General features: G+C 43.1%; 1 protein-coding gene across 1 annotated transcript; it reads right to left on the reverse strand.

The window, feature by feature from the left end:
• Nucleotides 1-3,039: 3,039 nt before the first annotated feature.
• Nucleotides 3,040-27,872, reverse strand: LOC139407974 (nuclear factor of activated T-cells, cytoplasmic 3-like). The gene is made up of 9 exons (XM_071151833.1): nt 27,331-27,872; nt 19,276-20,467; nt 18,738-18,900; nt 16,777-16,976; nt 15,829-16,001; nt 14,753-14,893; nt 14,310-14,365; nt 13,130-14,198; nt 3,040-5,490 (listed from the first exon to the last, which is right to left on the reverse strand). The coding sequence occupies exons 1-9, from the start codon at nt 27,413-27,415 to the stop codon at nt 5,384-5,386; spliced, it is 3,186 nt and encodes a 1,061-aa protein (XP_071007934.1). The 5' UTR covers nt 27,416-27,872; the 3' UTR covers nt 3,040-5,383.

Consider the following 27,872-nt stretch of genomic DNA (forward strand, 5'->3'; position numbering starts at 1 on the left):
AAAAACCTGATTTTCAATTTGTCATTATAGGGTAGTGTCTGTAGATTAATGAGGGATTTTTTTAAATAATCAATTTCAAAGTAAGGCTGTAACCTAACCAAATGTGGAAAAAGTCAAGGGGTCTGAAAGCACTGTATATGACGCCAGAGCTCTGGCTCTCTTCTTTACATCGCTGTATGGGTTTCATGTGTACGCGTGTACCTTGCGCAACAAAAACATGCCTCCACCCCTTCTGCTAATTGGGCCACTTTAGCAAATGTGTTGTTGTCTGAGTGAGGGGAATGTTGTAAATCGAGAGGAGTCAATGTGTTCTGAAAGATGAGATGTTGGGGTTTTTAATAATACCGCTTTGATGTCATACAAGCAAACCACAGACCCGTGGGTTCAAATGTGCCCTTCACATGAACATATTTGGAACAGACTGAGCGTTTGATTGTCATACTGTGAAGACAATTTGCCGGAGAACACGCACTTGAATGAAACTCAGGACTCCATTCTGTGCGCACCAAAATTACAATATGTTTGTCTGAAGGGTTTTATGAAAGCCTAACACTGTAAGATTGTATTTTATAACTTAGCTGGTCACGTTGGCAATAGAATAAGCTTTAAAATGATGCCCACCTGACTCAGATTGTGATTTATTAAACAACAATAGTAATTGTGTGATGGTGGGGGGGCTGAAGGGCTGTGCTGCAAATAAAAACTTCGTGTATTGCTTCAGTTCCTCAACGGCACAGCTAGGAAAGCTCAAAAAAGCACCTTATAGTTGAAGGCTCTTTCCTTGAGTCATAAAAGTGCATTGGAATAACTTAGTAACCACGCATATTTTGGAGAGGTGTGTTGCCACTTAGAAACACCAGTTAGACTATTCACTCCAACCCTTGTAATCGTTTTTTTATTATGTTGCACCTACCACCAAATGTACATGAATATTTTTACATTACTAATGTATCCAGAGTATTTTCTGATTGTGTTATTGACAAATGCTGCGAAAAGTACAATAAATGTCAAATGCACATACAGTGCCTTCAGAAAGTATTCACACATCTTGACTTTTTCCCCCAAAAAATTGGTGTTACAATGTGTGATTAAAATGGATTTAATAAAACAAAATGTTGTCAACAATCTACACAAAATATTCTGTAATGTCAAAGTGTAGGAACAATTCTAAAAACAATAAAAAAAATCGAATATATCTTGATTAGATAAGTATTCAATCACATGAGTCAATATGTTATAATCACCTCTGTCAGTGATTACAGCTGTGAGTCTTTCTCGGTAAGTCTAAAATAAGAGCTTTCCACACTTGAAATGTGCAATATTACCCTTTTATTATTTTCAGAATTCTTCAAGCTCTGACAAATTGGTTAATGATCATTGCTAGACAACACTTTTCAGGACTTGCCATAGATTTTCAAGCAGGTTTAAGTCAAAACTGTAACTCGGACACTCAGAAACATTCACTGTCTTCTTGGTAAGCAACTCCAGTGTAGATTTGGCCTTGTGTTTTGTGTTATTGTCCTGCTGAAAGGTGACTTCATCTCCCAGTGTCTGGTGGAAAGCAGACTAAACCAGATTTTCCTCTAGGATTTTGCCTGTGCTTAGCTCCATTCTGTCTCTTTTTATCCTAGAAAAAAAAAGTCCTTAACAATGACAAGCATACCCATAACATGATGCAGCCACCGCTATGCATGAAAATATGGACAGTGGTACTCAGTAATGTATTGTATTGGATTTGCCTCAGACATAACATTTTGTATTAGTTTAGTGCCTTGTTGCAAACGGGATGAATGTTTTGAAATATTTTTATTCTTTCCCCTCTGTCAGTTAGGTTAGTGTTGTGGAGTAACTACAATGTTGTTGATCCATCCTCAGTTTTCTCCTATCAACGCCATTAAACTCTGTAACTGTTTTAAAGTCACCATTGTCCTCATGGTGAAATTCCTGACCGGTTTCCTTCTTTTCTGGCAACTGCGTTTGGAAGGACGCCTGTATCTTTATAGTGACTGGGTTTATTTATACACCATCCAAAGTGTAATCAATAACTTCACCATGCTAAAAGGGATATTACATGTCTTGAATAAGATATTTGACAGTCTAGGTTTGAGATAAAATATGTCACCAATTACTGTTCCAAAAGGATTTTAAAGAAATTCAAGAAACATATTTTGTCAGGTATTCTACTGAATAGTGGCACTCTAAACATGTGCAAATTCCCATAGCATCACAGACATTTTAAAAGTGCAGGGTTTGTGCAACATTGCTATGCCTTCATTTTTTGTCTTACATGAATGATTTACATAGTGTATGAAGAGAAAGCTGAAGTCTCTAGCTATCCATTGATGTAAATAAATATATCACTTGTCTGATTCCCAGTTAATCCACTAGATGGCAGTAGTAGATCACATGATGTCTCTTGGCCACTTCAAACCAGTTGTGTCTGGTTTTGGTAGTGAGTTACTGTGCCAAAATGGCTGAAATGGCTTAAAATTACCTTAGCAATCAGGGCTAACTACCTTAGCAATCAGAGTTTTCACGTTTTTTGTTGTTGTTGAAATTACACACAGACAGGTGAAGACACTTCAAACTTCTTTTCCCATTCACTTTTCCTACTGTAAACAATGATCTAACTAAACAGAGGAGGGGGGGCTGGGGGGAGATTCTTATGACATAAGAGAGGGGGGAGGGGGGACCCCCCAAACTCAATGGGCCTTGTACAGGGCCCAAAACAATCGCTCTGAGTTTTTACCCATCTACCAATAGGTGCTCTTCCATAGGAAAACCTCCCTGGTCGTTGTGGTTGTATCTATGTTTGAAATTCACTGCTCGACTAAGGGACCTTACAGATAATTCTATGTGTGGGGTACAGAGATGAGGTAGTCATTTAAAAAAAATCATGTTAAACACTATTATTGCACACACAGTGAGTCCATGCAACTTATTATGTGACTTGTTAAGCAAATGTTTATTCCTAGGCTTTTTTTATTATTATCTAGGCTTATCATAACAAAGCGGTTTAATTCTTATTGACACAAGACATTTCAGTTTGTTTTTTTATTAATAAAAAATGTAAAATACAGTTTGACATTTTGGGGCATTGTGTGTAGGCCAGTGACAAATCTCAATTGAATCCATTTTAAATTCAGGCTGTAACACAACAAAATGTGGAAAAGTCTGTAAATATGCATGTATACCAATTAAGGCACTAATATCAACCGTGTAATGTTTGGATTCAGTCTTGGGGCAAGTGAACTGTTCTGTCCTCACTTTTGGTCTGAATCTCCAAAGTGTTCTCTTTCAATTGGTACAATGGTCATTCTGTTTGAAATGTTTCAACTTTGCCCTAATCCAAATTGGCCATTTTCCCTGATGATTGACATTGACAAACACAGAACACATTCCTGCTAACCTGTTTTTCACTAATGCGGAACAGCCAAAAGACAATGCACTGTATCTACTTTGCAATCAGCATCAGGACACAGCAGGCTGTATTCACCATCACATGAGCAGCATGACATATCGAACTAAAACGTTCATCATCAAATCATCAAATGAAACACAGCAAATGAACACAATCCCAAATCCATTATTTTAATATCAAGGTGAAAGTTTTCCTCGGGTTGTGAGGTGAAAGTCTCAATTGCAATGGTTTTGTTCTTATTCAAAACACAATTAACAGACAAGTCAGTACTATTCAAAGCCTGAAGATCAACAAACCAGAGGCTAAGTTTACAAACGTACCCAAACCAGGTAGGCTACAATAGCTGCTGCCACATCTCCAAGGCAGGTGAATTAGTCATCATCGACAACATCACCACTTTCTACAGGAGTACTGCCAGGTGTCTGAGACAGTAGAGTAGCTACTCAAGAGTATCCTGGCGAGCAATACAGTGCACAAAGCCGTGTATGTCTGCAAACTGTATGTAAACTTCCAACTTCAAATGTATAACCACACCTACCCCCTCCTTTTGTATGTTTTCAAAACCACTCACAGATACACAGAGAACAGGCTTATTAATTGCTTTTTTTTTTATTGAACAAAAACCTGATGAAATGCACTGAACAAAAATATAAACACAACATGTAAAGTGTTGGTCCTCCATGTTTCATGAGATGAAATAAAAGATCCCAGAAATGTTCCATACACAAAAATCCTATTTCTGTTAGTGAACATCTCACCTTTGCCAAGATAAGCCACCAATGTCCTTTTAGACAATTTGGCAGTATGTCCAACCGGCCTCACAACCGCAGACCACGTATGTGTGTGGAGTCATGCGGGCAAGCGGTTTGCTGATGTCAACATTATGAACAAAGTGCCCCATGGTGGTGGTGGGGTTATGGTATGGGCAGGTATAAGCTACGGACAACAAACAATTGTATTTTATCGATGGCAATTTGAATGCACCAAAATACTGGGACCACATCCCAAGGCCCATTTTTTTAAGGTGTCTATGACCAACCGATGCATATCTATATTCTCAGTCATGTGAAATCCATAGATTAGGGCCTAATGAATGTATTTCTATTGACTGATTTCCTCATATGAACTGTAACTCGGTCAAATCAATGAAATTGTTGCATGTTGCGTTTATATTTTTGTTCATTATAACTTTGACTTTGATATAGCTACTTCACACCTAAGCATACTGCCAAAAGTATCATATAAATCTTGATAATATACTGTACATTCTTTGGAAACTAAAATAGAAAATAGGCATACAAATACCAGGCATTAGAAGGTTATGAAAATGTATCATTATTCTAAAGAATCATACAACTGCAAGAGCTACAGTATCAAAAATAAATTTAAATCGAATGTATTTCACCAATAAATATTAAATTAACACAGCATTTGGTATTTGGCCTTTTTCAGCCTCTTCATTGACATCAATGTTCTTTCAACACCAAATACGTAATTTTCATGCATTTACAGACAATTAGTTGTCATATTTCAGCTGTGCCTTAAGGGAAACAAATAATAAATCTTTGGTGTGAGAAGTATTTCCATCTTAAAATATATTTTAGTTTGACTTGAAAATCCTGAACTGTTAGATAAGCAAACAAACAGGCATACCCACCGGGCACACTGGTTGAGTCAATGTTGTTTCCACGTCATTTCAATGGAATTACATTGAACCAACGTTGAATTGACACCTGTGCCCAGTGGTTACATTCTCTACAGCCTAACCACTTCCACAGGTGTATGTATTACCAGCAACTGGGTTAATTGCACCAGTTAAACCACAACGGGTTTTGCCGTCGATATTGTGGTCAGTTAGTAATAGAACCGCCAAATGCATAGATGGCACAATTCAACTCCTGTCCTGAGTAATGATGATGATTAATAGAAACCGAATGAAGGCCACAGAATGGAAGAACATCATCACTGGAGTATCACAGTATCCCATCCATAAGTATCCTGTTCTGGTTGATTGGACTCTGCTGCTCCGCCACCGAGCTGAGATATGTCTCTATCGATGATCTCATTCACTGCAAAAGACAGACACACCGGGGTTTAGTTTCAAGGCTCTCGTCGTGTCTTACTTTATAGTTGTTTCAGCCATCTGAGGGCAGCATTGCCAATCTTCTAAATCTAAACCAAACGGAAAACAAGTCAATTATACATTTTTGCAGTACAAAAAAAACTGGGCACACACACAGGCTGAATCAACGTTGTTTCAACCAGTGTGTGTGCACAGTTTGTTGTAACGCTAAATGTATAATTGACTTATTTTGACGTGAACCAATGTGGAACAGACGTTGAATACCATGCATTGTTGATACACATTGCTTTCTTTTAGTTTTAACAGTCTCCCTCTGCAGATGTCACGCATGATGAAAAAAACAACCAGGATTGAGGCCTGGTCTAAAGGTTAGAGATGGCTGAATGGTGAGAACACATTTTGGAGCTTTATCAAAGGGTGGGATCCATGTCGAAGGCTGAGGTTCCAGTCTGCATTTGTGATGTCTATTTATATTCCCTACAGTGCAACAAAAACACATGGATCAAATGGTCTCATATACACCGTACTCATAGCCTTTCCATGAAAAGGTGTGTTTGCAACCCGAGCCGTGTATGAGGGTAGATGATAGACAACACATGTAAACAAACAGGCTAGCACTGAGGGAACGGAAATAACCAGTCCCTGTTTTTTTTTCAACCAATAGACTAACAGGAACTCCGACAGCTTGACTGCACCAGCTCCCTTCCTCCAAGAACACGTACAAGGCATTGTAACGGCCGGAAAATTAGTCATTAAGAAAAACAAAATCATTGAAACTAAAAGATCCCACAACTGTAAATCAATGAAATCACTTTAATTTGAAATTACAAATTGATTAAATCCTTTCAATTAAATTATTATCTTATCTCACCTAATGAGACATACACTCGCTGTTTCTTAATTTAAGTATCAGAGTTGCAGAAATCCTGTAGGGTGAAAGTCAAGTTCAAAGAGGACCCTTCCACCCAGCTCAGGCCAGGGGTCCTATTTTCAAGCCGTATGTAGTGGGGGGGTTGTGGGGGTCTTATGAAAGCCTGTCTGTCATTACTGCCCTGTGACAGCTGTGCCACAGATGGTAACTGAAGCAGATTAGCGTGCAAGGTATCTTTAGCCTCCTCTATGTGACTATAGTTTGTAGGCTATACTAACATACACACAGTTAAAAGTGTCATCTCCTTAGCTAGCAATCCGGGCCTCCGCCTATAATTAACCTACATCATAATGCACGCATACACACATACAGTATGTGCACAAGTGCACACACACGTATGCATGCACGCACACACAAATGCACACACATGGGCTGGCAGCCATGCAGCCCTGTAGAGGAGCAAACAAAGACCTAGTAGGCATATGGTGACAAGAATACTGGGCCACAGTGACTGTGTTGTCGGGACAAACACAGTCCGGCCAGCGCGAGGTGATTAATTAAAAAATCAGGTCGGCATGGTGAGATCCTGAGAGCTTTATGGTTCATCGCCTGGCCCCTAAAGGCCTGTAATTACAGCCAGCCCTACTTTAAGCTGGGTAAATCCATATGAATTCAATCACTTTTTGACAGCACCTCTTTTGATTTGAATGAAACCTCCCATACATATTTGCCCAAGGTAAAAGTGCTCAGAAAGTGATTCTAAAAGTTGACCTATTTTGTATACCCCACCATACTACGAGGCGTCAATGTCTACATCACTGGAAAAGATAAATGGTTGAGATTGATATAATTTAAAAGCTTACAAACAGAGCTGTCATACTATTGAAGACATTTTTTTGTGGTATTTTTTTTAACCTTAAACGTCAACTATCTAAAAACGAGTACTCAGATTTATTCATAATTCACATATGCTGTAGTTTTGATCCTATTTGACATAATCTGAGGTTGTTGTGTTATGCCCGCCATCGGTGGAGACACAACATACTCTTGAATACAGGGTGGGTGTCATGTTTTGGCTCATAAATGTACTAAAATGGTACCACAAAGCTGTTTGGAGGTCCACACATCAGAGAATGTTGACTTGAATGGGAATATCTGGTCTTTTAAATTATACTGTCAATCCTCCATAAGAAACCTACTAAGATCCTAGAATTATAAATAATAGAAAACACATGACCATTGAAGTTGACATTCGACAGTGGGTGGACCGGCGGCCATCTTTGTGGTAATAATTAGAAGTTAAAATGTTCATTCAATTACAATTTCAATGGTGTACCAGCTAAATTGCAGTGGTCTGAATGGATAGGTCCATTCTAAGAATTATATTTCTATGATTGAAATTACATCAAACCTGTATTCAAGAGCAAGTGTCTCAACCGATGGCAGGCACAACAAAAACCTGAGGTGATGTAAAGTAGGATCTAAGCTACAATATGAAAAAATGTGGGTTTTACTAGTTTTTTAGATAATTGACAGTTCCCCTTTACATTCCTACCAGTATACGGGTTGAAAATGGCAGATTGGGGCACTGATCAGCATCTAAACTTTGAAAGCATCTGTACTTTGAAAGATGAGACGTTGGGGATTATAATAAATACAGCTATGATGCAATACAAGCAAGCCAAACACCCGTGAGTCCAAATGTGCACTTCACATTTCCATAATCATAAAACTCATGTCCTATACAGTGTCAGCGTTTATGATCACTATGTTTGATGTACAAGTTACAAGATGACATGGCTTCATGCCCTGGGTTGTTCTGAACAGAATGTGCCTATGCTTGTCTATTGTAAAGAAAGTTTGCAGCGGAACACGCACCTGAATGCATGACTCCTTTCTATGTGCACCAAAATGACCATCTGTTTCTCTGAATTGCCCTGTGAAAGCCTAACACTGTAAGATCATATCTTTTTTTAAACTTAGCTAGTAATGTTGGGAAATAGAACAAGTGTTGAAGTGAAGCTCACCTGACCCAAATTGCGATTTTATAATGGGCCGTTTTTTTGGATTGCGTAAACAACAACAGTGATTGTGTGATTGCAGGGTTGTGTTCCAAACAAAACAACTACAAGTGTGCTCTAGTTCCTCAACGGCACAGCTAGAAGAACTAAAAAAAGTGCATAAAAGTGCATTGAAATGACTTAGGAACTGTGCACACTTTCGGAGAGGCGTGTGGCCACTTGGAAACACATGAAATCAACAGTGTAATGTTTTGGATTCACTTGGATTCGATTTTGGTGAACACACAATGTCTGGCCGATCATCGCGGTTGTCCATGACAAACCAAAGTATAGATCAATTATCTCCCATAATAATCATGTTGTAGTCCCGAGCTGTCAGAGCTGTATGGTTCATCTGTGGTCGACATATGTCGCTCGTTTTGGTCAATACTGGGCAAGATTAAAATACACCGTGAATCTCGATCCACCAAGTTGCGACTATGTTAGAGAGACACTCTTATTCCAATCCAATTAGATTTGTGCAGTTGATGTTTACTGATTCATTGCATTTCCAAACAGGAGAGATTTACAGCCCGTCTTTAAGGAAGAACCCCCATTACGCCGTTTCCTGGAGTCCATTTAGCCCAAGAGACAGCCACAAATTAGAAGGACGGGACAGTGGAGTCCTCCATTGTGCTGGACGTCAAGATGGTCTTTGTAAAGTTCTGGACGGGAAGAGTTCCAGATCATGGGTATGGGTATTGCACTATTTTACAACCTGCAGTGAAACCTGTGGATAAGTTTGGGATATGGTATGGAGTACGCAAGTACAAAGTGCGCAAAACCACAAGTGGGCAGTCGATAACAATCCCTAACTCAATATCCCTTGACCCGTACAAGGGGAAGATCTCCTTCCCTGGACAAACCCCTCGGTGTTACATCTGCCAGGGGGGCTGGACAACCATGTCAAGGATTGCCCAGAGGTGGTGTTGGGAGATGAGATGACCTTGGACACAAATCCAGGGACTGTGAGTCTCCAAGCAAGTGCACCTTGTGTGGAAAAGAGGGCCACGACTTCTGCAAGTGTCCCCAGTCTTATGCCTACAAAGCGAGGGCTGGTCCCCAATCCAGCCCAGAGGAAGAGCCGGAAGAGGAGACAGAGCCACCGACCTCAACAGTGAGTTCCATCCACCACGCCACGGCAGAGCGCGAGGCCACCACTACAGGTCAAAGCACAGCTGAGAGGCAAGTGCCAGTGAGAGAAGCTGAGGGAGCTGAATACGAAAGTGAAGGAGACCAGGTCTCCCAGGAAGGTGTCAACTAGAGTATCCAATCCTCCAGGTCCAGCTGCAGCGAGAGCAAGGAAGAAGAGTCCTTTGAGGATGCGAACGAGTCAGACTTCAGTACTGATCCCCCGACCCCTGAAAGAGAGAGACAGATTCCTTCCAACCCCTGCTCCCTTTCCCCGCCAGAGTTAGTTACGCCATTTACACTTCCAAACGCAGTTCAATCCAAAGCCAAGTTAAAAAGAAAAATGAGAAACCAAGTCCCCAGTAGAAGGTAAGCAAATAATCTAAATGAGCTGAGAATATTAGCTTTTGGCAGACATCGATAGGTTAATACTGGACTGCTTCTTTAGAGGAAACGAAAATAACAGTGATAAGTGTATACACAGCATCTAAGAAAAAGCTATTATTTATGAAACTAGGGGCTATTTATGTGTGCGATATTATGTGGGGATTTTAATACGGTGATGATCGGGTCTCTCAGACAATGAAATATTAACTGGAACAGTCTCTTGAACAAAACTATTTATAAAGTGATCTTTTTTTCTGGTTGATTTCTGTACGATGTTTACCAGTGCATGCTGTAGTAAATTGGAGTTGTTTTGACAAAAGTCAATTGTGTCTTATGCCCAATTGTCACGATGAACAGAATTTAGAACACCTTTTAGTGAAATATTACAGAAATAAAGAAATATGGGATTTGATGAGAATGATCGGGTTTGATGGAGGCCTATGTATAAATCCCAAGGCTGTGTTTCACGGGGTCTTCGGTATTCACATGGATGACATTACTAAAGAAGTATTGTGGACAACAATATGCATTGATATTACTAAACAAATAGTGGACAATAATATGCATTGTGAACAATAACATTTGGATAAAATTATGCCTATAAGATGATAAAAAAACTTTTTGAGGTCAGATGAGGTCAGGACTCTGTGCAGGCCAGTCAAGTTCTTCCACACCGATCTCGACAAACCATTTATGTATGGACCTCGCTTTGCCACAAAGTTGGAAGCACATTATCGTCTAGAATGTAATTCTATGCTTTAGCGTTCAGATTACACTTCACTGGAACTAAGGGGCCTAGCCCGAACCATGAATAACAGTCCCAGAACATTATTCCTCCTCCACCAAACTTTACAGTTGGCACTATGCATTTGGGGAGGTAGCGTTCTCCTGACATCCGCCAAACACAGATTCAGCCGTCGGACTGCCAATGGTGAAGAGTGATTCGGGCACTGCAGAGAACGTGCTTCCACTGCTCCACAGTCCAATGGGGGCGAGCTTTATACCACTTCAGCCGACGCTTGGCATTGCGCATGGTGATCTTAGGCTTGTATGCAGCTGCTTGACAATGGAAACCCATTTCATTAGCTCCTAACGAACAGTTCTTGTGCTGACCTTGCTCCAGAGGCAGTTTGGAGCTCAGTAGTGAGGGTTGCACTACGCACTTCAGCGGTACTGTTCTGTGAGCTTATGTGGCCTACCACTTCACAGCTGAGCCGTTGTTGGGCCTAGACATTTCCACTTCATAACAGGACTTACAGTTGACCGGGGCAGCTCTAGCAGGGCAGAAATTTTATGAGCCGACTTGTCAGAATGGTGGCAACGTATGACGGGGCCATGTTGAAAGTCCCTGAGCTCTTCAAAAAAAGTGGTCAAATGATGCAGATGCTAAGCTACAGGACTGTTTTGCTAGCACAGACTGGCATATGTTCCAGGATTCTTCCGATGGTATTGAGGAGCACACCATATCAGTCACTGGGCTTTTCAATAAGTGTATCGAGAACATTGTCCCCACAGTGACTGTACGTACATACACCAACCAGAAGCCATGGATTACAGGCAACATTCGCACCAAGCTAAAGGGCAGAGCTTCCGCTTTCAAGGTGCGTGACTCTAACCCAGGAGCTTATAAGAAATCCCGCTATGCCCTCTGACGAACCATCAAACAGCCAAAGTGTCAATACAGGACTAAGATTGAATCCTACTACACCGGCTCCGACGCTCGTCGGATGTGGCAGGGCTTGCAAACTATTACAGACTACAAAGGGACGCACAACCGAGAGCTGCCCAGTTGCACGAGCCTACCAAACGAGCTAAATAACTTCTATGCTCGCTTCAAGGCAAGTAACACTGAAACATGCATGAGAGCATCAGTTTGTCCGGATGACTGTGTGATCACACTCTATGCAGCTGATGTGAGTAAGACCTTTAAACAGCTCAACATTTACAAGGCAGCTGGGCCAGACGGATTACCAGGACGTGTACTCCGAGCATGCGCTGACCAACTGGCAAGTGTCTTCACTGACATTTTCAACCTCTCCCTGTCTGAGTCTGTAATACCAACATGTTTCAAGCAGACCAACATAGTGCCTGTGCCCAAGAACACTAAGGTAACCTGCCTAAATGACTACCGACCCATAGCAATCACGTCTGTAGCCATGAAGTGCTTTCAAAGGCTGGTCATGGCTCACATCAACACCATTATCCCAGAAACCCTAGACCCACTCCAATTTACATACCGCACCAACAGATCCACAGATGATGCAATCTCTATTGCACTGCACACTGCCCTTTCCCACCTGGACAAAAGGAATACCTATGTGAGAATGTTATTCATTGACTACAGCTCAGCGTTCAACACCATAGTGATCTCAAAGCTCATCACTAAGCTAAGGACCCTGAGACTAAACACCTCCCTCTGCAACTGGATCCTAGACTTCCTGACGGGCCGCCCCCAGGTGGTAAGGGTAGGTAACAACACATCCGCCATGCTGATCCTCAACACAGGGGCCCCTCAGGGGGGCCAGATCATTGGTAGGCCTGATCACCGACAACGATAAGATAGCCCGGCAACCGATACTAGAGCACCAAGTCTAGGTCCAAGAGGCTTCTAAACTGCTTCTCCCCTCAAGCCATAAGACTCCTGAACAGCTAATCAAATGGCTACCCAGACTACTTACACCCCCAACCCCCAAGCTGCTGCTACTCTGTGTTATCTATGCATAGCCACTTTATTAACCCTACCTGCATGTACATAATTACACCAATTACCTCGACACCGGTGCCATCGCATTGACACATTGACTCTGAACCGGTACCCCCCTGTATATAGCCCCGCTTTTTGTTATTTACTGCTGCTCCTTAATTATTTGCTTTTCTTATTTCTTACTGTTTTTTGGTATTTTCTTAAAACTCCATTGTTGGATAAGGGCTTGTAAGTAAGCATTTCACTGTGAGGGCTACTACACCTGTTGTATTTGGCGCATGTGACAAATACAATTTGATTTGATTTAGTACGGGCCATTCCACTGCCAGTGTTTGTCTATCGAAATTGCATGACTGTGTGCTTTGTTTTATACACCTGTCAGCAATGGGTGTGGCTGAAATAGCCGAATCCACTAATTTGAAGGGGTGTCCACATACACTACATGGCCAGAAGTATCATATGAGCCCCTTACCATCATCTAGTGTGATCTCCTGGAGTCCCATGGAGCCAAGAGGCAGCTTCTCCTCTGGTTCCTGCTTGATGTTCACCCTCCCTCTGTCGTTTGAGAAGAGGGAATGGGGTGCCGGGGGACACGCCTGGGGGTCGATACCAGAGGCCAGCCCCTGAGCGCTGCTGGGGGACAGGTGCCTCAGGGGACCCCCAGAGGAGGCTGATGCTAACGGGGAGGTGGAGCAGGTTGCTGCTACTCCAGGAGTGGGAGAATACGAAACAGGCAAATTTTTGTCAGAATGGTAGCTCAGATTATACTCAGCCTGTAGAGCCGCTAGGTCAGAGTCTGAGTGGGGAAAGGGGTATTTTAGAGACTGCTGCTGGGTTGCATTCTGGGTGTGGGTTCTGGCAGACTGGAGAGTGGCAACAGAGAGATCAGGTCCAATGAGGCTCTGGTACATCCCACTTTCCCTATGAGGGCTGGAGACAGCTGGCCTGGGCTGGGCAGACTGAGGTCGAATGACCTGGAATGCGGCAGGACCAGGTCTCATGGAAGAGCTGGCCTGGCCACTATAAGGCACATTATGTTGTGTGGCCTGGTAGACAGGCTTTGTCCGAGGGGGTGGCATTGAATCAGGTGTATGCATAGGGCTTATCCGCTGGTATCCCATACTGGGACTGTAGCTGTGGAGGTGAGGGGAGTGCTGAAGAGGCGAGGAGCCTGAGGGAGTGTATGCTGGCTGGGAGGGCGGACCACAAGGCACAGGGTGACCACCAGAGGAACCATACAAGGGCCTGTCCTGAGAGAAGGCCCCGTCAGAAGAATTCTGCTTGCTGCTTGTTGGATATAGGCCAGGGAGATTGTTGCAAGTAGACAGATAGGTTGAGTCGGTGAGCTCCTGCTTCACCCGAGGAGCCACAACTGCATGGTCACTGGCAGTGGGATAATGGTGTGGAGAAGCACCAGCCAAGTATGTGAAGCTTTGCCTTTGGCTTCTTCTCCTCTTCCCGTTGCACACGTAGAACTGCACCTGGACTGCAGAGCTCACAGTGGTGTTGTGGTAGGTAGGAATCTCAACCACGATTCTGGACTGCAAAGAGAATGTTTCCAAATGATTTATCATATATTCAAGGGATCCAGGGTTTGGGAGGTTGATTTCATGTAGGCTAACTTTAATCATGTAATTTAGGTTTCTACTTACTCTTTTACTCTTGTCTCGAATAACTTTTCCGTCAACTTCCCACTGTGTGCGTCCATCTGGAGAGATAAAACATCACAATTAACACACTGTTGTATTGTGTTAATGGAAGAATATTTTCCTTTTTTTGCCATCGTTTTTATACCCTTTTCACACTACTGAGCCAGGTCACGTAAAGCTGCACTGTGCTGGCCTGGTTATGCACCACCATAGTAGTTGGACCAACTCGGTGGACTCATGGTTACAGTATTCACCCTGAGATCATAGGAGCTCTTGCTATGAGCCGGTCCGGCTCGCACAAGGCAAAGCTACTTTACTATAGTTGCTGGAATGGTGCTGGAAAGAACATATCCAAGTGAGTATGGTTCGGGAAAAGGATAAACCAGACTTATCCTCTAGCCTTTCTATGAACTCTATAAAGTCAAGGCGGCGTCAGCATCTCTTACCAGGGCCTTTCTCCAGGAAGATGACCTTTGACTCGGGGGATATGTTGGAGCCAGTAATTACCATCTCCCCACCCCCACTGACCAAGCAACTGAGGGGACTGCAGCTCTGCATCTGGGGAAGGTCTGTGGCCGAGCGCTGGGCTGCAAGTCAATTACATTTAACTATTACATATACTGAACTGTGAAGGACATAGACATATCTGATATTGTCAGAAAGCTTAAATTCTTGTTAATCTAATTGCACTGTCCAATTTGCAGTAACCATTACAGTGAAATAATACCATGCTATTGTTTGAGGAGAGTGCACAGTTATGAACTTGAAAATGTATTAATAAACTAATTAGGCACATTTGGGCAGTCTTGATACAAAATTCTGAACAGAAACGCAATGGTTCATTGGATCAGTCTAAATCTTTGCACATGCACTGCTGCCTTCTAGTGGCCAAAATCTAAATTGTGCCTGGGCTGGAATAATACATTATGGCCTTTCTCTTGTATTTCAAAGATGGTACAATTTTTTTTGCTTTGTATTATCTTTTACCAGATCTAATGTGTTATGTCCTCCTACATTAATTTCACATTTCCACAAACTTCAAATTGTTTCCCAAATGGTATCAATATTATGCATATCCTTGCTTCAGGTCCTGAGTTACAGGCAGTTAGATTTGGGTATGTCATTTTAGGTGAATTTTTTTTTTAAAAAGGGTCTGATCCTTAAGAGGAGGTCTGATCACAAGTTATAGCCTTTAACTTCTTGCTCCTACTTGAGACGCAGATGTCTCAAGTAGACACCTGGAAATGCAAATGCGCTACGCTAAATGCTAAATGTACTCGTTAAAACTCAAACCTTAATTCCCGATTATGGGACTTGACCAGAAATAATCTTTATTTATATAATCTATATTTAGTGTTTGGTATATGTGTTATTTCATAGTTTTGATGACTTCACTATTATTCTACAATGTAGAAAATAGTAAAAAATAAAGAAAAACCTTGAATAAGTAGGTGTGTCCAAACTTTGGACTGGTACTATTACTACAGTATGTAGGCCGGCCTACTGAATAAAAGGTACTCACAGCACTCCACAGGAATAGAGGCAGTTTGCAGACACAGGACCTTGCCGCTGGGCTGAGGGATATACACACGGAATGCCACTCGCACACGCGTGTTCTTCCTCCCGATGTCAGTCTCCCCCTTCCTGAGCTCAATGTCAGAGTTCCTCAGCTTCAGGATGCCTGCACAGTCAATACTGTAGAGGGAGAAATACAAGCATGAGACAACATTATATAAAGGCCCATATAAACATTTCCATTTTAATATTTACAGTAAGCTAATAATAATCCTACTTTTGGGGGTGCTTATATTTTTTCTGTTACACACAAGTGTGTAATGGAATTTTTATTTGTTTTGCCTGTCCCAACTCCCCCTGAGACACCCGCAGGGTGTGGGGTCATGTCCAGGGTGGCATTGTACAGCCCCCCTGGAGCAATTAGGGTTAATTGCCTTGCTCAAGGGCACAGCAACAGATTTTTTCCCCCACCTTCTCGGCTCCGGTATTCAAACCAGCAACCTTTCGGTTACTGCCCAACGCTCTAACCTCGAGGCTGCCCGCCGCCCTTAATAAAGAATGACCATAATGCTTTAAATAGTTCACATTCTTCACGTCATTTTATGATGTTGTGTCGTTTGTTGAATAGTGACCAATAAGTATCAGATAGTGCGAGAAAATAATGCCTGGATTCTTCTATTATGTAAGGCAGCCACATTTCCGTGACAAAATAGTTATGTTCTGTCTGTTTCTATTTGTTCTAGGTGTAGAAATATGCTTATTCTTAGACGAAAACCCATTCCCATTTTTAACATGCTATATCATCTGTTCCAAATCGTTCAAAAATGATGAGAATTCACAGTGGAAGCCATTTTACATTTTAGATCATAATACCAATAAATCACAAGCACAAATGTTCTATTTTTAGCCTTGTGATGCTTTGAAAACATAAATATGATATGGTTATGACCCGTACCTGGTGGACATATTGTTTTCGGGGAGGAGAGAGATTTCCAGAACCTTTGTACTGCTTATTACGCTTTCCTGGCAAGCAGTAGCCACCGTCTTTCCCGTTACTCTGTGCACCTGGTAGAAGACATGTGGTCTCAAGTACCGATCGTCTGCCGTTCCAATGAAAATCTGCAGGTTGACTGGCTTCTCGTTGTATCCAATGAGCTGAAAATGACACCAATCCATAGAAATCATATACGCATTCTACCGCATTTGATTTACAAATACACGAATACAACATGTTTCACTTCTTCTTATGAGCACTCTTGTTCTCTGCACTGTATATTTGAATAAGTGTGTTTGGGTCTGTTTAGAAACAGTATGCAAAACCAATGCCAAAGCTCTGTACTGATAGCAATACACCCAGACAATGTCTAAAAATGTGACCTGCGCTATGCAATGTACATCCTGGATTGCCTGCAATGAAATGACCCAATTCAAACCATTTGAGGTCACCAAAAATGAGTTGTGCCCCTGAAGAGCCAGCCTGAGGTGGAGGAATGTCCAACACGCCTACGTGATGCAATGTACAGGGAAACACTGCTTGTGGCATTACAGAGGACTAGAGTGTGAAGCTGTGTGGCTTTAACACTAGAGTAATGAAGCCACCCCAAAATAAACTAGCTGGTATATATTACATGAGAGGCAGGCCTCAATAAAGCTTTGCTTATCTCAGCCTGCATCTGTTCCAGCCTGGCTGCACCTTGATTCATAGATGGTAGTTCAGTCCCACTGCAGTCCTACTGGCAAATAGTGCTCTGCTAGACGGTACCCACTGGCAAATAGAGCTCGGCTCAATGTTAGGTGATACTCTGAGCCCTGATCCAGGGATTGTATTCCAGCCCCACTGGCAAGTAGTGCTCTGCTAAACGGTAGGTGATACGCTCTGGTGATATACCCAGTGTGATGCCCAGTGTGATACCCCGAGCACAGACTACTTAAAATGGTAAAATATCAAAGGGTGTGGTTGTTGGAGTATGTGCAGCACTTTGGAGTAACTAGAGTACGAGCTGTGATCCATCCATGGGTTTAAATGCATACACCTTGGATCCTTCCTCTCTCATGTAGTGAGTCACAGCACAGCCTAGTTGTTTACTAGAGTTATGGCTTCCAAGGCCATGCTTGATGTGGACTTGAATATACAGAACACAAAGCTCACATGTACACACACACACACACATGCTTGCACGCGCCTGTGTTAAATGAAGAGCTGTTGGGCTACAATAACAGGCTGTCTGTCTGAGGGTTACCATGTATCTGTCGTTTACAGAGAAGGAGAGCAAGAGAGCGAGAAACTACAGTGCGAGATTAGGGCCGCCAGTGCTCTTGTGGTTGGTTGGGTTTGAATAAGCTACGTCACCCCCCATATTTACTGAGCCTAATACATGAACAAGTGTCACAAACCCCTGATAACATTGTTCAATAAATGTCAATTTCAAGTAATAACAGGGAGGGAGTAATTGCACAAAACGCCTACTCAAGACAGTTCATTGTAACAAGAACACCTCCTTTGATATCTCAGGATGTCACACGTTGATTGACACCTCGAGGTTACAATTGCAAATAGCAGTTTATCAAAACACAACTTGTTATGTGAACCAGGCATAAAGTTTAGCGCAATCATATTGATCTTCTTGGTCAGAGCCCTGACATTTCACATTCTTAAAATAAAGTGGTGATCCTAACTGACCTAAAACAGGGCATTTTTACTAGGATTAAATGTCAGGAATTGTGAAAACTGAGTTTAAATGTATTTGGCTAAGGTGTATGTAAACTTCAGACTTCAACTGTACATTTGTCATGCAGACCTGGATTCAAATAGTATGTGTTTAAATACTTTAGCTGTGCTAGATTGAGCTTTACAAGTGCAAATACTATTTGGACCCAGGTCTGGTGTCATGAGGTTGGGAAAGACTTTCTCTTAACCTTGACTACAGGGTGTCCTCCTGAGGCAGCCTTGACGGCCCCCCGACTCCCTTCTGTCTCGTAGTGGGCCCTGTGGTGGCCCCGTGGCTGCACATCCACCTTCAACTCACACTGGCCAAACTGGCTGGGCAGGGGCCAGTCCAGTGGGGGTAGGGAGGAGGTCCTAGGTGGGAAGGCAACACAGGGTCATATTACTTAGGTAGCAAATGGAAGAAAACAGACAAACAGGGAGGGATTACCTGAACTTGCCCAATAAGAAATTATAATTTTCCATTGCAAGAATGTTTGCTACAGTGTGCGTTAACGACTACAACCCAGACATTATTTCTCATAAACATACTGTCATTCAGCATAGGGGTTGGTATCTTGTTCTTCACCTCTAGTTATGATCTCCTGGCCCTTGGCCTTGCTAGGGTTGCTATGGTAGTACAATGTCTGACCCATGCTGAGTGATCGCAGAAATGAGAGTGTTCACCTGGTGGATAGCATGATGAAGCACACGTGAGAATTGATGCTTATGTAATTATGAATAACAAACCTGAAAAGGGGTGTGTTGCCAGGTTTGGGTTTGTTCCAGGTGAAGTGTGAGGGAACCGAGAGAAAGAGTTCTTCAAAAAGGCCATCCTGTTTTAGAGTAGACCCAGACTCATCTGCAGGTGAGTCCAGGTGAGGCAACACGACTCCTTGGTCTTCGGGCACCAGCCCTGAGTCTCCCTGTCCATGCAGTAGACCCATGTGAGCCTGCTGAGAGGTCCTCCTGGTTTTGGAGGGAACGTCTACCTCAGGGAGGTTGTACAGGAGGGCCCCCATGGCACCAGGGCTTCCAACCGCCCAGGTGTCCTCTGTTACGCTGCCCCTGGGAGAGTGGCTGGGGGTGGGGCAGGGGGACTGATGAGGGGATGGGGAGGGGGAAGGTCCCTGTCCGTAGACGTCTGCGCTGGAGTGTCGTCTCTTCCCACAAGGTGATGTGGGCCTTGAGCCGGACCTGGAGGTGGGGCGCGGGTTAAGCCAGTTCTCGTCTGTGACGCTGTTGCGCGGAGAGTGACAGGGGGACTGACGGGGCGACTGGCGAGGGGACTGGTGGGGCGAGAGGGAGTGGGTGTTCATGAAGTACTGCTGCTGCCACAGCTCTACCCCGAATCCCCCCGCGGCCTGGCCTTGTGGGGAGCAGCCAGGGGAGGCCAGGGGAGAGGCCAGCGGGGAACCCATGGTGAATCGGGCGGCCGCCTCGTTCAGCTCAGCCTCCACGTCGTCGTAAACGTGCGAGAAGGACTCGCAGGAGGACACGTCGGACAGCCAGCTCCTGGAGGACAGGCTGCTGCAAGGGCTGGGGTTCAGGGACGATGAGTCCCTGTAACAGGGGTCCAGGGGTAGATAGAGGTGATCCCTGGACCAGGACCGTTCACGACCGCACTCACCCCCGCCGTCTGCCCCACTGATGGGCACGGCATCCTGGCTGGAGCCCAGCTCTTGGTGACTGTGACTGATAGATGTGATCTGGATGCTTGGGCAGTCGAACGCCTTGGGGAGGTGTCCCATGGGACAGTATCTGGAACTGTGAACTTCATAGCTGGAGCTGGGGTGGTAGTTACCATAGGTTTGGAGAGGAGCTTGTTGAGAAGCTGCCTGGTGGTGCTGCTGGCTCTGTTGTAAGTCTTGGGCCTGGCCAATAGGCTGATTGACCATAGACTGGGTGGTATAGTATGGCGTGCTGTCACCAGGGTCTGGACCTGGGTATAAAAAAAGGACACTTAGAAAAAGGTGTTCCTGCGGCTGTCCCCATAGGAGAACCCTTTTTGGTTCCAGATATAACTATTTTGGGTTCCACGTAGAACCCTCTGGAAAGGGAACCTGGAACCAAATGTGGTTCTTCAAAGGGTTCTCCTATGGGGCCTGCCGAAGAACCCTTTTTGGTTCTAGATAGGAGTGTAAGCAAATTGAGGGGGAGGTTCATTTTCAATGCAAAGTGTCTTTAGGGCATACAGCAGCAGATAAAATTGGTGCCATTGCTCCCTGCATTACTCCAGAGAGGAGATAACAGACAAACAAATTATAATTCTCTGATCAACTACTCACCATCTACTATCTCTTTTGATCGATCCTTTAACACAGACAGCCTAGACTAGTCATCCATAACCCACTGGGAATGTTGTCATAAATGCCATTTCAGAGTCTCTCCACAAATTGTGGGGAAGACTAGACATAGAGATTGACCTGTTTGGCAGGGGCTCCTGCGGCTTGGCGGGTGGATAGATTAACAACAGCAGCGCTCACCAGTCTAAATCACACAACTAACTAACTGTACGTTATCACCGGTGTCAACTGAGCAACAGCAACAAAAGCGGCGACCTTCTAGAGCTGGTCGGCAATATGGACAAAAGTCCATATCATGATAAATTGCCTGCATTTATTCCATAACAATAAATAGAATGATACATTTATAACATTCATGTGCACCATGTTTTTCTAAGTCATCCTACTACTAGTAGTTTCATGATTGTAGCCATCAATGGTCCAAATTACCCATATTAGCAAACTTATTTCACCTCAAACTTCACATTTCTCTAGTATAGGCTACCTATCTTCATGAACAATATCAGGAAAATGCCTGCGATAAGTGGTCGTGTCGATACTTTTAAACTCCACAGCCTACTGTCTACACTAGTTCACACAAGGACAAACGTAACCACACACTGTCCTGCTCTGGCCTGGTCTGCACACAAAATGCAAAGATGGTGAGATGTCCAAGGGCTGTGTGTGCCACGATATGGAGCACATAAAAGAACGGCCCTTCGCCTTGACTTATTTGCAAAATGGATGTAATGAATATAAAGGTTATCTGATGCAACACGGGCTCGGCGGCCCCGCTGGCTGGGTGGTAGAATGTGTTGGCGCCTGACCGAGATGCGGGTGCCATTTACAGGAGTTGGAAATAAGGAAGGAAACAGACAAGAGAAATGGCCGATGGAAAACAGGGAGTGGGTGGCTATCATGTTTTATTCTCTTCTATTACAATAGATATTAAAGATATAAAACGTACATTCTTATTCAACTTAATCTGTAGGCTACTCTAGGCTTATTTGGCTACTCAATTGATAGCCGAGGTTATGTAGAGGGCTACAGTAGCCGACACATTGGTCAATGAATGCAGCCTACAGTCGTGGTTCGGCTCTATGACCAGATACCACAATCTAGCCAAGGCGTAACAAACCCCAATGTCACTAACATTTGACCCTTTCCCCAGGCCTTTCTCCTGAAATCTCTGTGCAAGACCCCCCAAATAACAAAATGGGCAGTTGTCAATACAATAGTGTTTTACTCTACAAATTACACAGTGTTACTGTATATTTGGACATTCAGATTTTGCATATATCCAAATGTAAACTGGACCAGGATCTGATTAAATATAATCAAATGAAACTGTGTAATAAACTCCATGTCATTCAAGATGTCTGGTGTGTCATTATCAGTGGCGACACGTCATTCAGGGCTGTTAAGCTAATATAAAAAATATATATAAAAAATATCATAATTATATATATTTATATTCTGTTTGCATGTTATTTTGGCATTAATACGTGTCACATATCCTAAATATATAATTTAGAGTTAATAAAGCCGCATACAAACATGGTCTCTTTTTGCTTTCTTGAGAAAGGCAGCTCCAAACTGAAGGGGTTTTAGCCTAGCTCCGTGCTTTCTGTGGTGGTTTCACATCGCTTCCTCCGACAAGCTGGTGCGGCTGGCTTCCGGGTTGAGCGAGCAGTGTGTCGAGAAGCAGTGCGGCTTCACTCTCGACCTTCGCCGAGTCCGTAGGGGAATTGCAGCGATGAGACAACATCGTAACTACCAATTGGATATCACAAAAAAAGGGGTAACGCCATGGGCCAGAAAAGTTTGAATACATTGGCCATGCTGTCAATCCAGCATGACTTCTGCCACATTCAAAACAACTGAGAACTCGGAATTGGTCATCCAACTCTGAATTCCAAGTCGGGATTTCAGCCACGCCACCTTCCTGTTCAAGTGAGCACAGCACAACAAGGTGAGTCCAAAAACGTTTTGTATGCTGCTGCATAAATGATGTAATATACCAGGGAGATATGTATACTGTAGCTAAGAAAGTAATACTAAGTGTATGTTGTGTAGTAAGCTGTTATTAGACCATGTTCCTCACCCTAATAATTTGTTCCATTTTCACCTCATAACTTACTGTTCTGACTTGGTGGTGCAAATTTAGCCTATCGTCTGTTTTAGAGAATATTGAGAATATTGTAAGAGCTTCCATTGTCTGCTTATTTTTTTTTTTAACCTTTATTTTACTAGGCAAATCAGTTAAGAACAAATTCTTATTTTCAATGACGGTCTAGGGTGGGTTAACTGCCTGTTCAGGGGCAGAACGACAGCTCGGGGATTTGAACTTGCAACCTTTTGGTTACTAGTCCAATGCTCTAACCACTAGACTACAGCTATGCCCCTTTATTTATCCTATGGTTGTGACTTGGTCTGAATTCTGTCGCTGTACATTTCAAAAGTGCTGAACAAACAGTTATATTGACTACGCCTGTGTCTTAATCGATATTACGGATTGCCTCTTATCCGCTCTTCGTCCCCTTATGCCATAGTTTGTACATCTCAATTGTCAGTAGAAACCACATTTGTTTAAGCAAGTCATCCATATCAGCTATATTTTTTAAAAGGCAGTAAAAGAGGCTGAATGAACTGTTTCGCTGCCAGACAAGGCTCCGCTGATAGCCAGGTGTAGCAGTGGTAAGGTGTTGGGACAGCTTTATGTAGGTCCTAACAGTTTGTGGGCACTGTTTGTCACCGTTATAATGCAATGAATGTATTGTTTAGTATTGTGGCATGCATTGCTGGCATGCATGTAAAACAAAATTGCCCCACCAAGATTTACATGCTAAAATCGTCACTGCTTGTTATGCACATTGATTACAGTTCAATAATAAAATACTAGTGTGGTGGACCTGCTCTTCATTATTGAATATTGTGCTTTTGCTGTAAAGCTTTTTTGACATCTGACACAGCGGTTGTATTAAGAACAAGTTTATCTTTAATTCTATGTAAAACATGTATCTTTCATCAAAGTTTATGATGAGTATATCTGTTATTTAATGTGGCTCTCTGCAATTTCTCTGGATGTTTTGGAGGCATTTCTGAACATGGCGCCAATGTAAACTGAGGTTTTTGGATATAAATATGAACTTGATAGAACAAAACATACATTTATTGTGTAACATTGAGTCCTGGGAGTGTCATCTGAGGAAGATCGTCAAAGGTTAGTGATTCATTTTATCTATATTTCTGCTTTTTGTGACACCTCTCTTTGGTTGGAAAATGGCTGAATGCTTTCTGTGACTTGTTGCTGACCTAACATAATTATATGTTCTGCTTTCGCCGAAAAACCCTTTTGAAATCGGACACTGTGGTTGGATTAACGAGAAGTGTATCTTTAAAATGGTGTAAAATACTTGAATGGTTGAGGAATTTTAATTATGAGATTTTTGTTGTTTTGAATTTGGCACCCTGCACTTTCACTGGCTGTTGGCGAGGTGGGACGCTAGATCCCAGAGAGGTTTTAATACCATAGTACCCTCCAAACTCGTCATTAAGCTCGAGACCCTGGGTCTTGACCCCACCCTGTGCAATTGGGTCCTGGACTTTCTGACGGGCCACCCCCGGGTGGTGAGGGTAGGAAACATAATCTCCACCCCGCTGATCCTCAACACTGGGGCCCCACAAGGGTGCTTTCTCAGCCCTCTCCTGTACTCCCTGTTCACCCATGACTGCGTGGCCATGCACGCTTCCAACTCACTCATCAAGCTTGCAGACGACACTACAGTGGTAGACTTGATTACCAACAAAGACGAGAAGGCCTACAGGGAGGAGGTGAGGGCCCTCGGAGTATGGTGTCAGGAAAATAACCTCTCACTCAATGTCAACAAAACAAAGGAGACGATCGTGGACTTCAGAAAACAGCAGAAGGAGCACCTCCCCATCCACATCGACGGGACAGTAGTGGAGAAGGTGGAAAGTTTTAAGTTCCTCTGCGTACACATCACGTACAAACTGAAATGGTCCACCCACACAAACAGCGTGGTGAAGAAGACGCAACCTCAGGAGGCTTAAGAAATATGGCTTGTCACCTAAAACACTCAAACTTTTACAGATGCACAATCGAGAGCATCCTGTCGGGCTGTATCACCGCCTAGAACGGCAACTGCACCGCCCTCAACCGCAAGGCTCTCCAGAGTGTAGTGCGGTCTGCACAATGCATCACCGGGGGCAAACTACCTGCCTTCCAGGACACCTACAGAACCCGATGTCACAGGAAGGCCAAAAAGATCATCAAGGACAACAACCACCCGAGCCACTGCCTGTTCACCCCGCTATCATCCAGAAGGCGAGGTCAGTACAGGTGCATCAAAGCTGGAACCGAGAGACTGAAAAACAGCTTCTATCTCAAGGCCATCAGACTGTTAAACAGCCACCACTAACATAGAGAGGCTGTGTCAACATACAGACTCAAATCTCTGGCCACTTTAATAAATGTTCTTAATAAAGGTATCACTAGTCACCTTAAATAACGGCACTTTAATAATGTTTACATATCCTACATCACTCATCTCATATGTATATACTGCTCTATCGCTCATCCATACACAGTGAAGCAAAAAAGTATTTAGTCAGCCACCAATTGTGCAAGTTCTCCCACTTATAAAGATGAGAGAGGCCTGTAATTTTAATCATAGGTACACTTCAACTATGACAGACAAAATGAGAAAGAAAAATCCAGAAAATCACATTGTAGGATTTTTAATGAATTGATTTGCAAATTATGGTGGAAAATAAGTATTTGGTCACCTACAAACAAGCAAGGTTTCTGGCTCTCACAGACCTGTAACTTCTTCTTTAAGAGGCTCCTCTGTCCTCCACTCGTTACCTGTATTAATGGCACCTGTTTGAACTTGTTATCAGTATAAAAGACACCTGTCCACAACCTCAAACAGTCACACTCCAAACTCCACTATGGCCAAGACCAAAGAGCTGTCAAAGGACACCAGAAACAAAATTGTAGACCTGCACCAGGCTTGGAAGACTGAATCTGCAATAGGTAAGCCGCTTGGTTTGAAGAAATCAACTGTGGGAGCAATTATTAGGATATGGAAGACATACAAGACCACTGATAATCTCCCTTGATCTGGGGCTCCACGCAAGATCTCACCCCGTGGGGTCAAAATGATCACAAGAACGGTGAGCAAAAATCCCAGAACCACACGGGGGGACCTAGTGAATGGCCAGCAGGGAGCTGGTACCAAAATAACAAAGCCTACCATCAGTAACACACTACGCCGCCAGGGACTCGAATCCTGCAGTGCCAGACGTGTCCCCCTGCTTAAGCCAGTACATGTCCAGGCCCGTCTGAAGTTTGCTAGAGAGCATTTGGATGATCCAGAAGAAGATTGGGAGAATGTCATATGGTCAGATGAAACCAAAATGTAACTTTTTGGTAAAAACTCAACTCGTCGTGTTTGGAGGACAAAGAATGCTGAGTTGCATCCAAAGAATACCATACCTACTGTAAAGCATGGGGGTGGAAACATCATGCTTTGGGGCTGTTTTTCTGCAAAGGGACCAGGACGACTAATCCGTGTAAAGGAAAGAATGAATGGGAACATATATCGTGAGATTTTGAGTGAAAACCTTCCATCAGCAAGGGCATTGAATATGAAACGTGGCTGGGTCTTTCAGCATGACAATGATCCCAAACACACCGCCCGGGCAACGAGAAGGAGTGGCTTCATAAGAAGCATTTCAAGGTCCTGGAGTGGCCTAGCCAGTCTCCAGATCTCAACCCCATAGAAAATCTTTGGAGGGAGTTGAAAGTCCGTGTTGCCCAGCAACAGCCCCAAAACATCACTGCTCTAGAGGAGATCTGCATGGAGGAATGGGCCAAAATACCAGCAACAGTGTGTGAAAACCTTGTGAAGACTTACAGAAAACGTTTGACCTCTGTCATTGGCAACAAAGGGTATATAACAAAGTATTGAGATAAACTTTTGTTATTGACCAAATACTTATTTTCCACCATAATTTGCAAATAAATTCATAAAAAATCCTACAATGCGATTTTCTGGATTTTTTTCCCCATTTTGTCTGTCATAGTTGAAGTGTACATATGATGAAAATTACAGGCCTCTCTCATCTTTTTAAGTAGGAGAACTTGCACAATTGGTGGCTGACTAAATACTTTTTTGCCCCACTGTATTTATATGTACATATTCTTATTCATCCCTTACATTTGTGTGTACAATGTAGTTGTTGTGAATTTGTTATATACATATTACTGCATTGTCGGAACTAGAAGCACAAACATTTCGCTACACTCGGACCAATAAAATATGATTTGATATTGGTCAATGAATGCAGCCTACAGTCGTGGTTCGGCTCTATGACCAGATACCGCAATTTGGCCAAGGCGACACAAACAGAACATTTGCACCAAATTGGTAACTTTGTACAATTATATTAAGGCTTTGTGGAATACGGATACATTGTAAAAATAAAAACTCACCTGCGGGGCCTAGCTGTTGCGCGTCCTCTCCGAAAATAAGTCTGAAGTCCAGTTCCTCATTGCCGCTACAATTTACAGTAGTCATTCGGTCTTACGAGTCGGTTCTTTACAGTTCTTTATTCCTGGGTTGTTTCAAAACTGGATTCAAAAGGTTAACGATACAACAGGAGGAAAATGTGTTTAGTTTACACTATAAACGGCAGCAAGAAGCCTATCCGAAGTTGTAAATAACTAAAGCGATTCCTAAATGCGTGTCCCCTCTAGGCGACATTTATTACGAATATATTATATTCTCTTGATACTTCACCAGTTCAGTTCTCGGACTAGAAAAGACGCAGACAATGGTTCGACCGTAGTTACTCTTGATGACTGGTGAAGTAGGCTGGTAGTCTACTCCAAACTTCCACATTACAAACAAAGCATTACAGACAGCTTGGTTCATGACGTCAGCAAAATACTACACCCGGCATCACCCCGCGTACTGTAAGTAGCTGGTGAGAGAGTACTGTAGGCCTACAAGCTACTAGACCATTTTAGAGTAT

Source organism: Oncorhynchus clarkii, chromosome 1 (assembly GCF_045791955.1).
Source record: "Oncorhynchus clarkii lewisi isolate Uvic-CL-2024 chromosome 1, UVic_Ocla_1.0, whole genome shotgun sequence".
Lineage (NCBI taxonomy): Eukaryota > Metazoa > Chordata > Actinopteri > Salmoniformes > Salmonidae > Oncorhynchus > Oncorhynchus clarkii.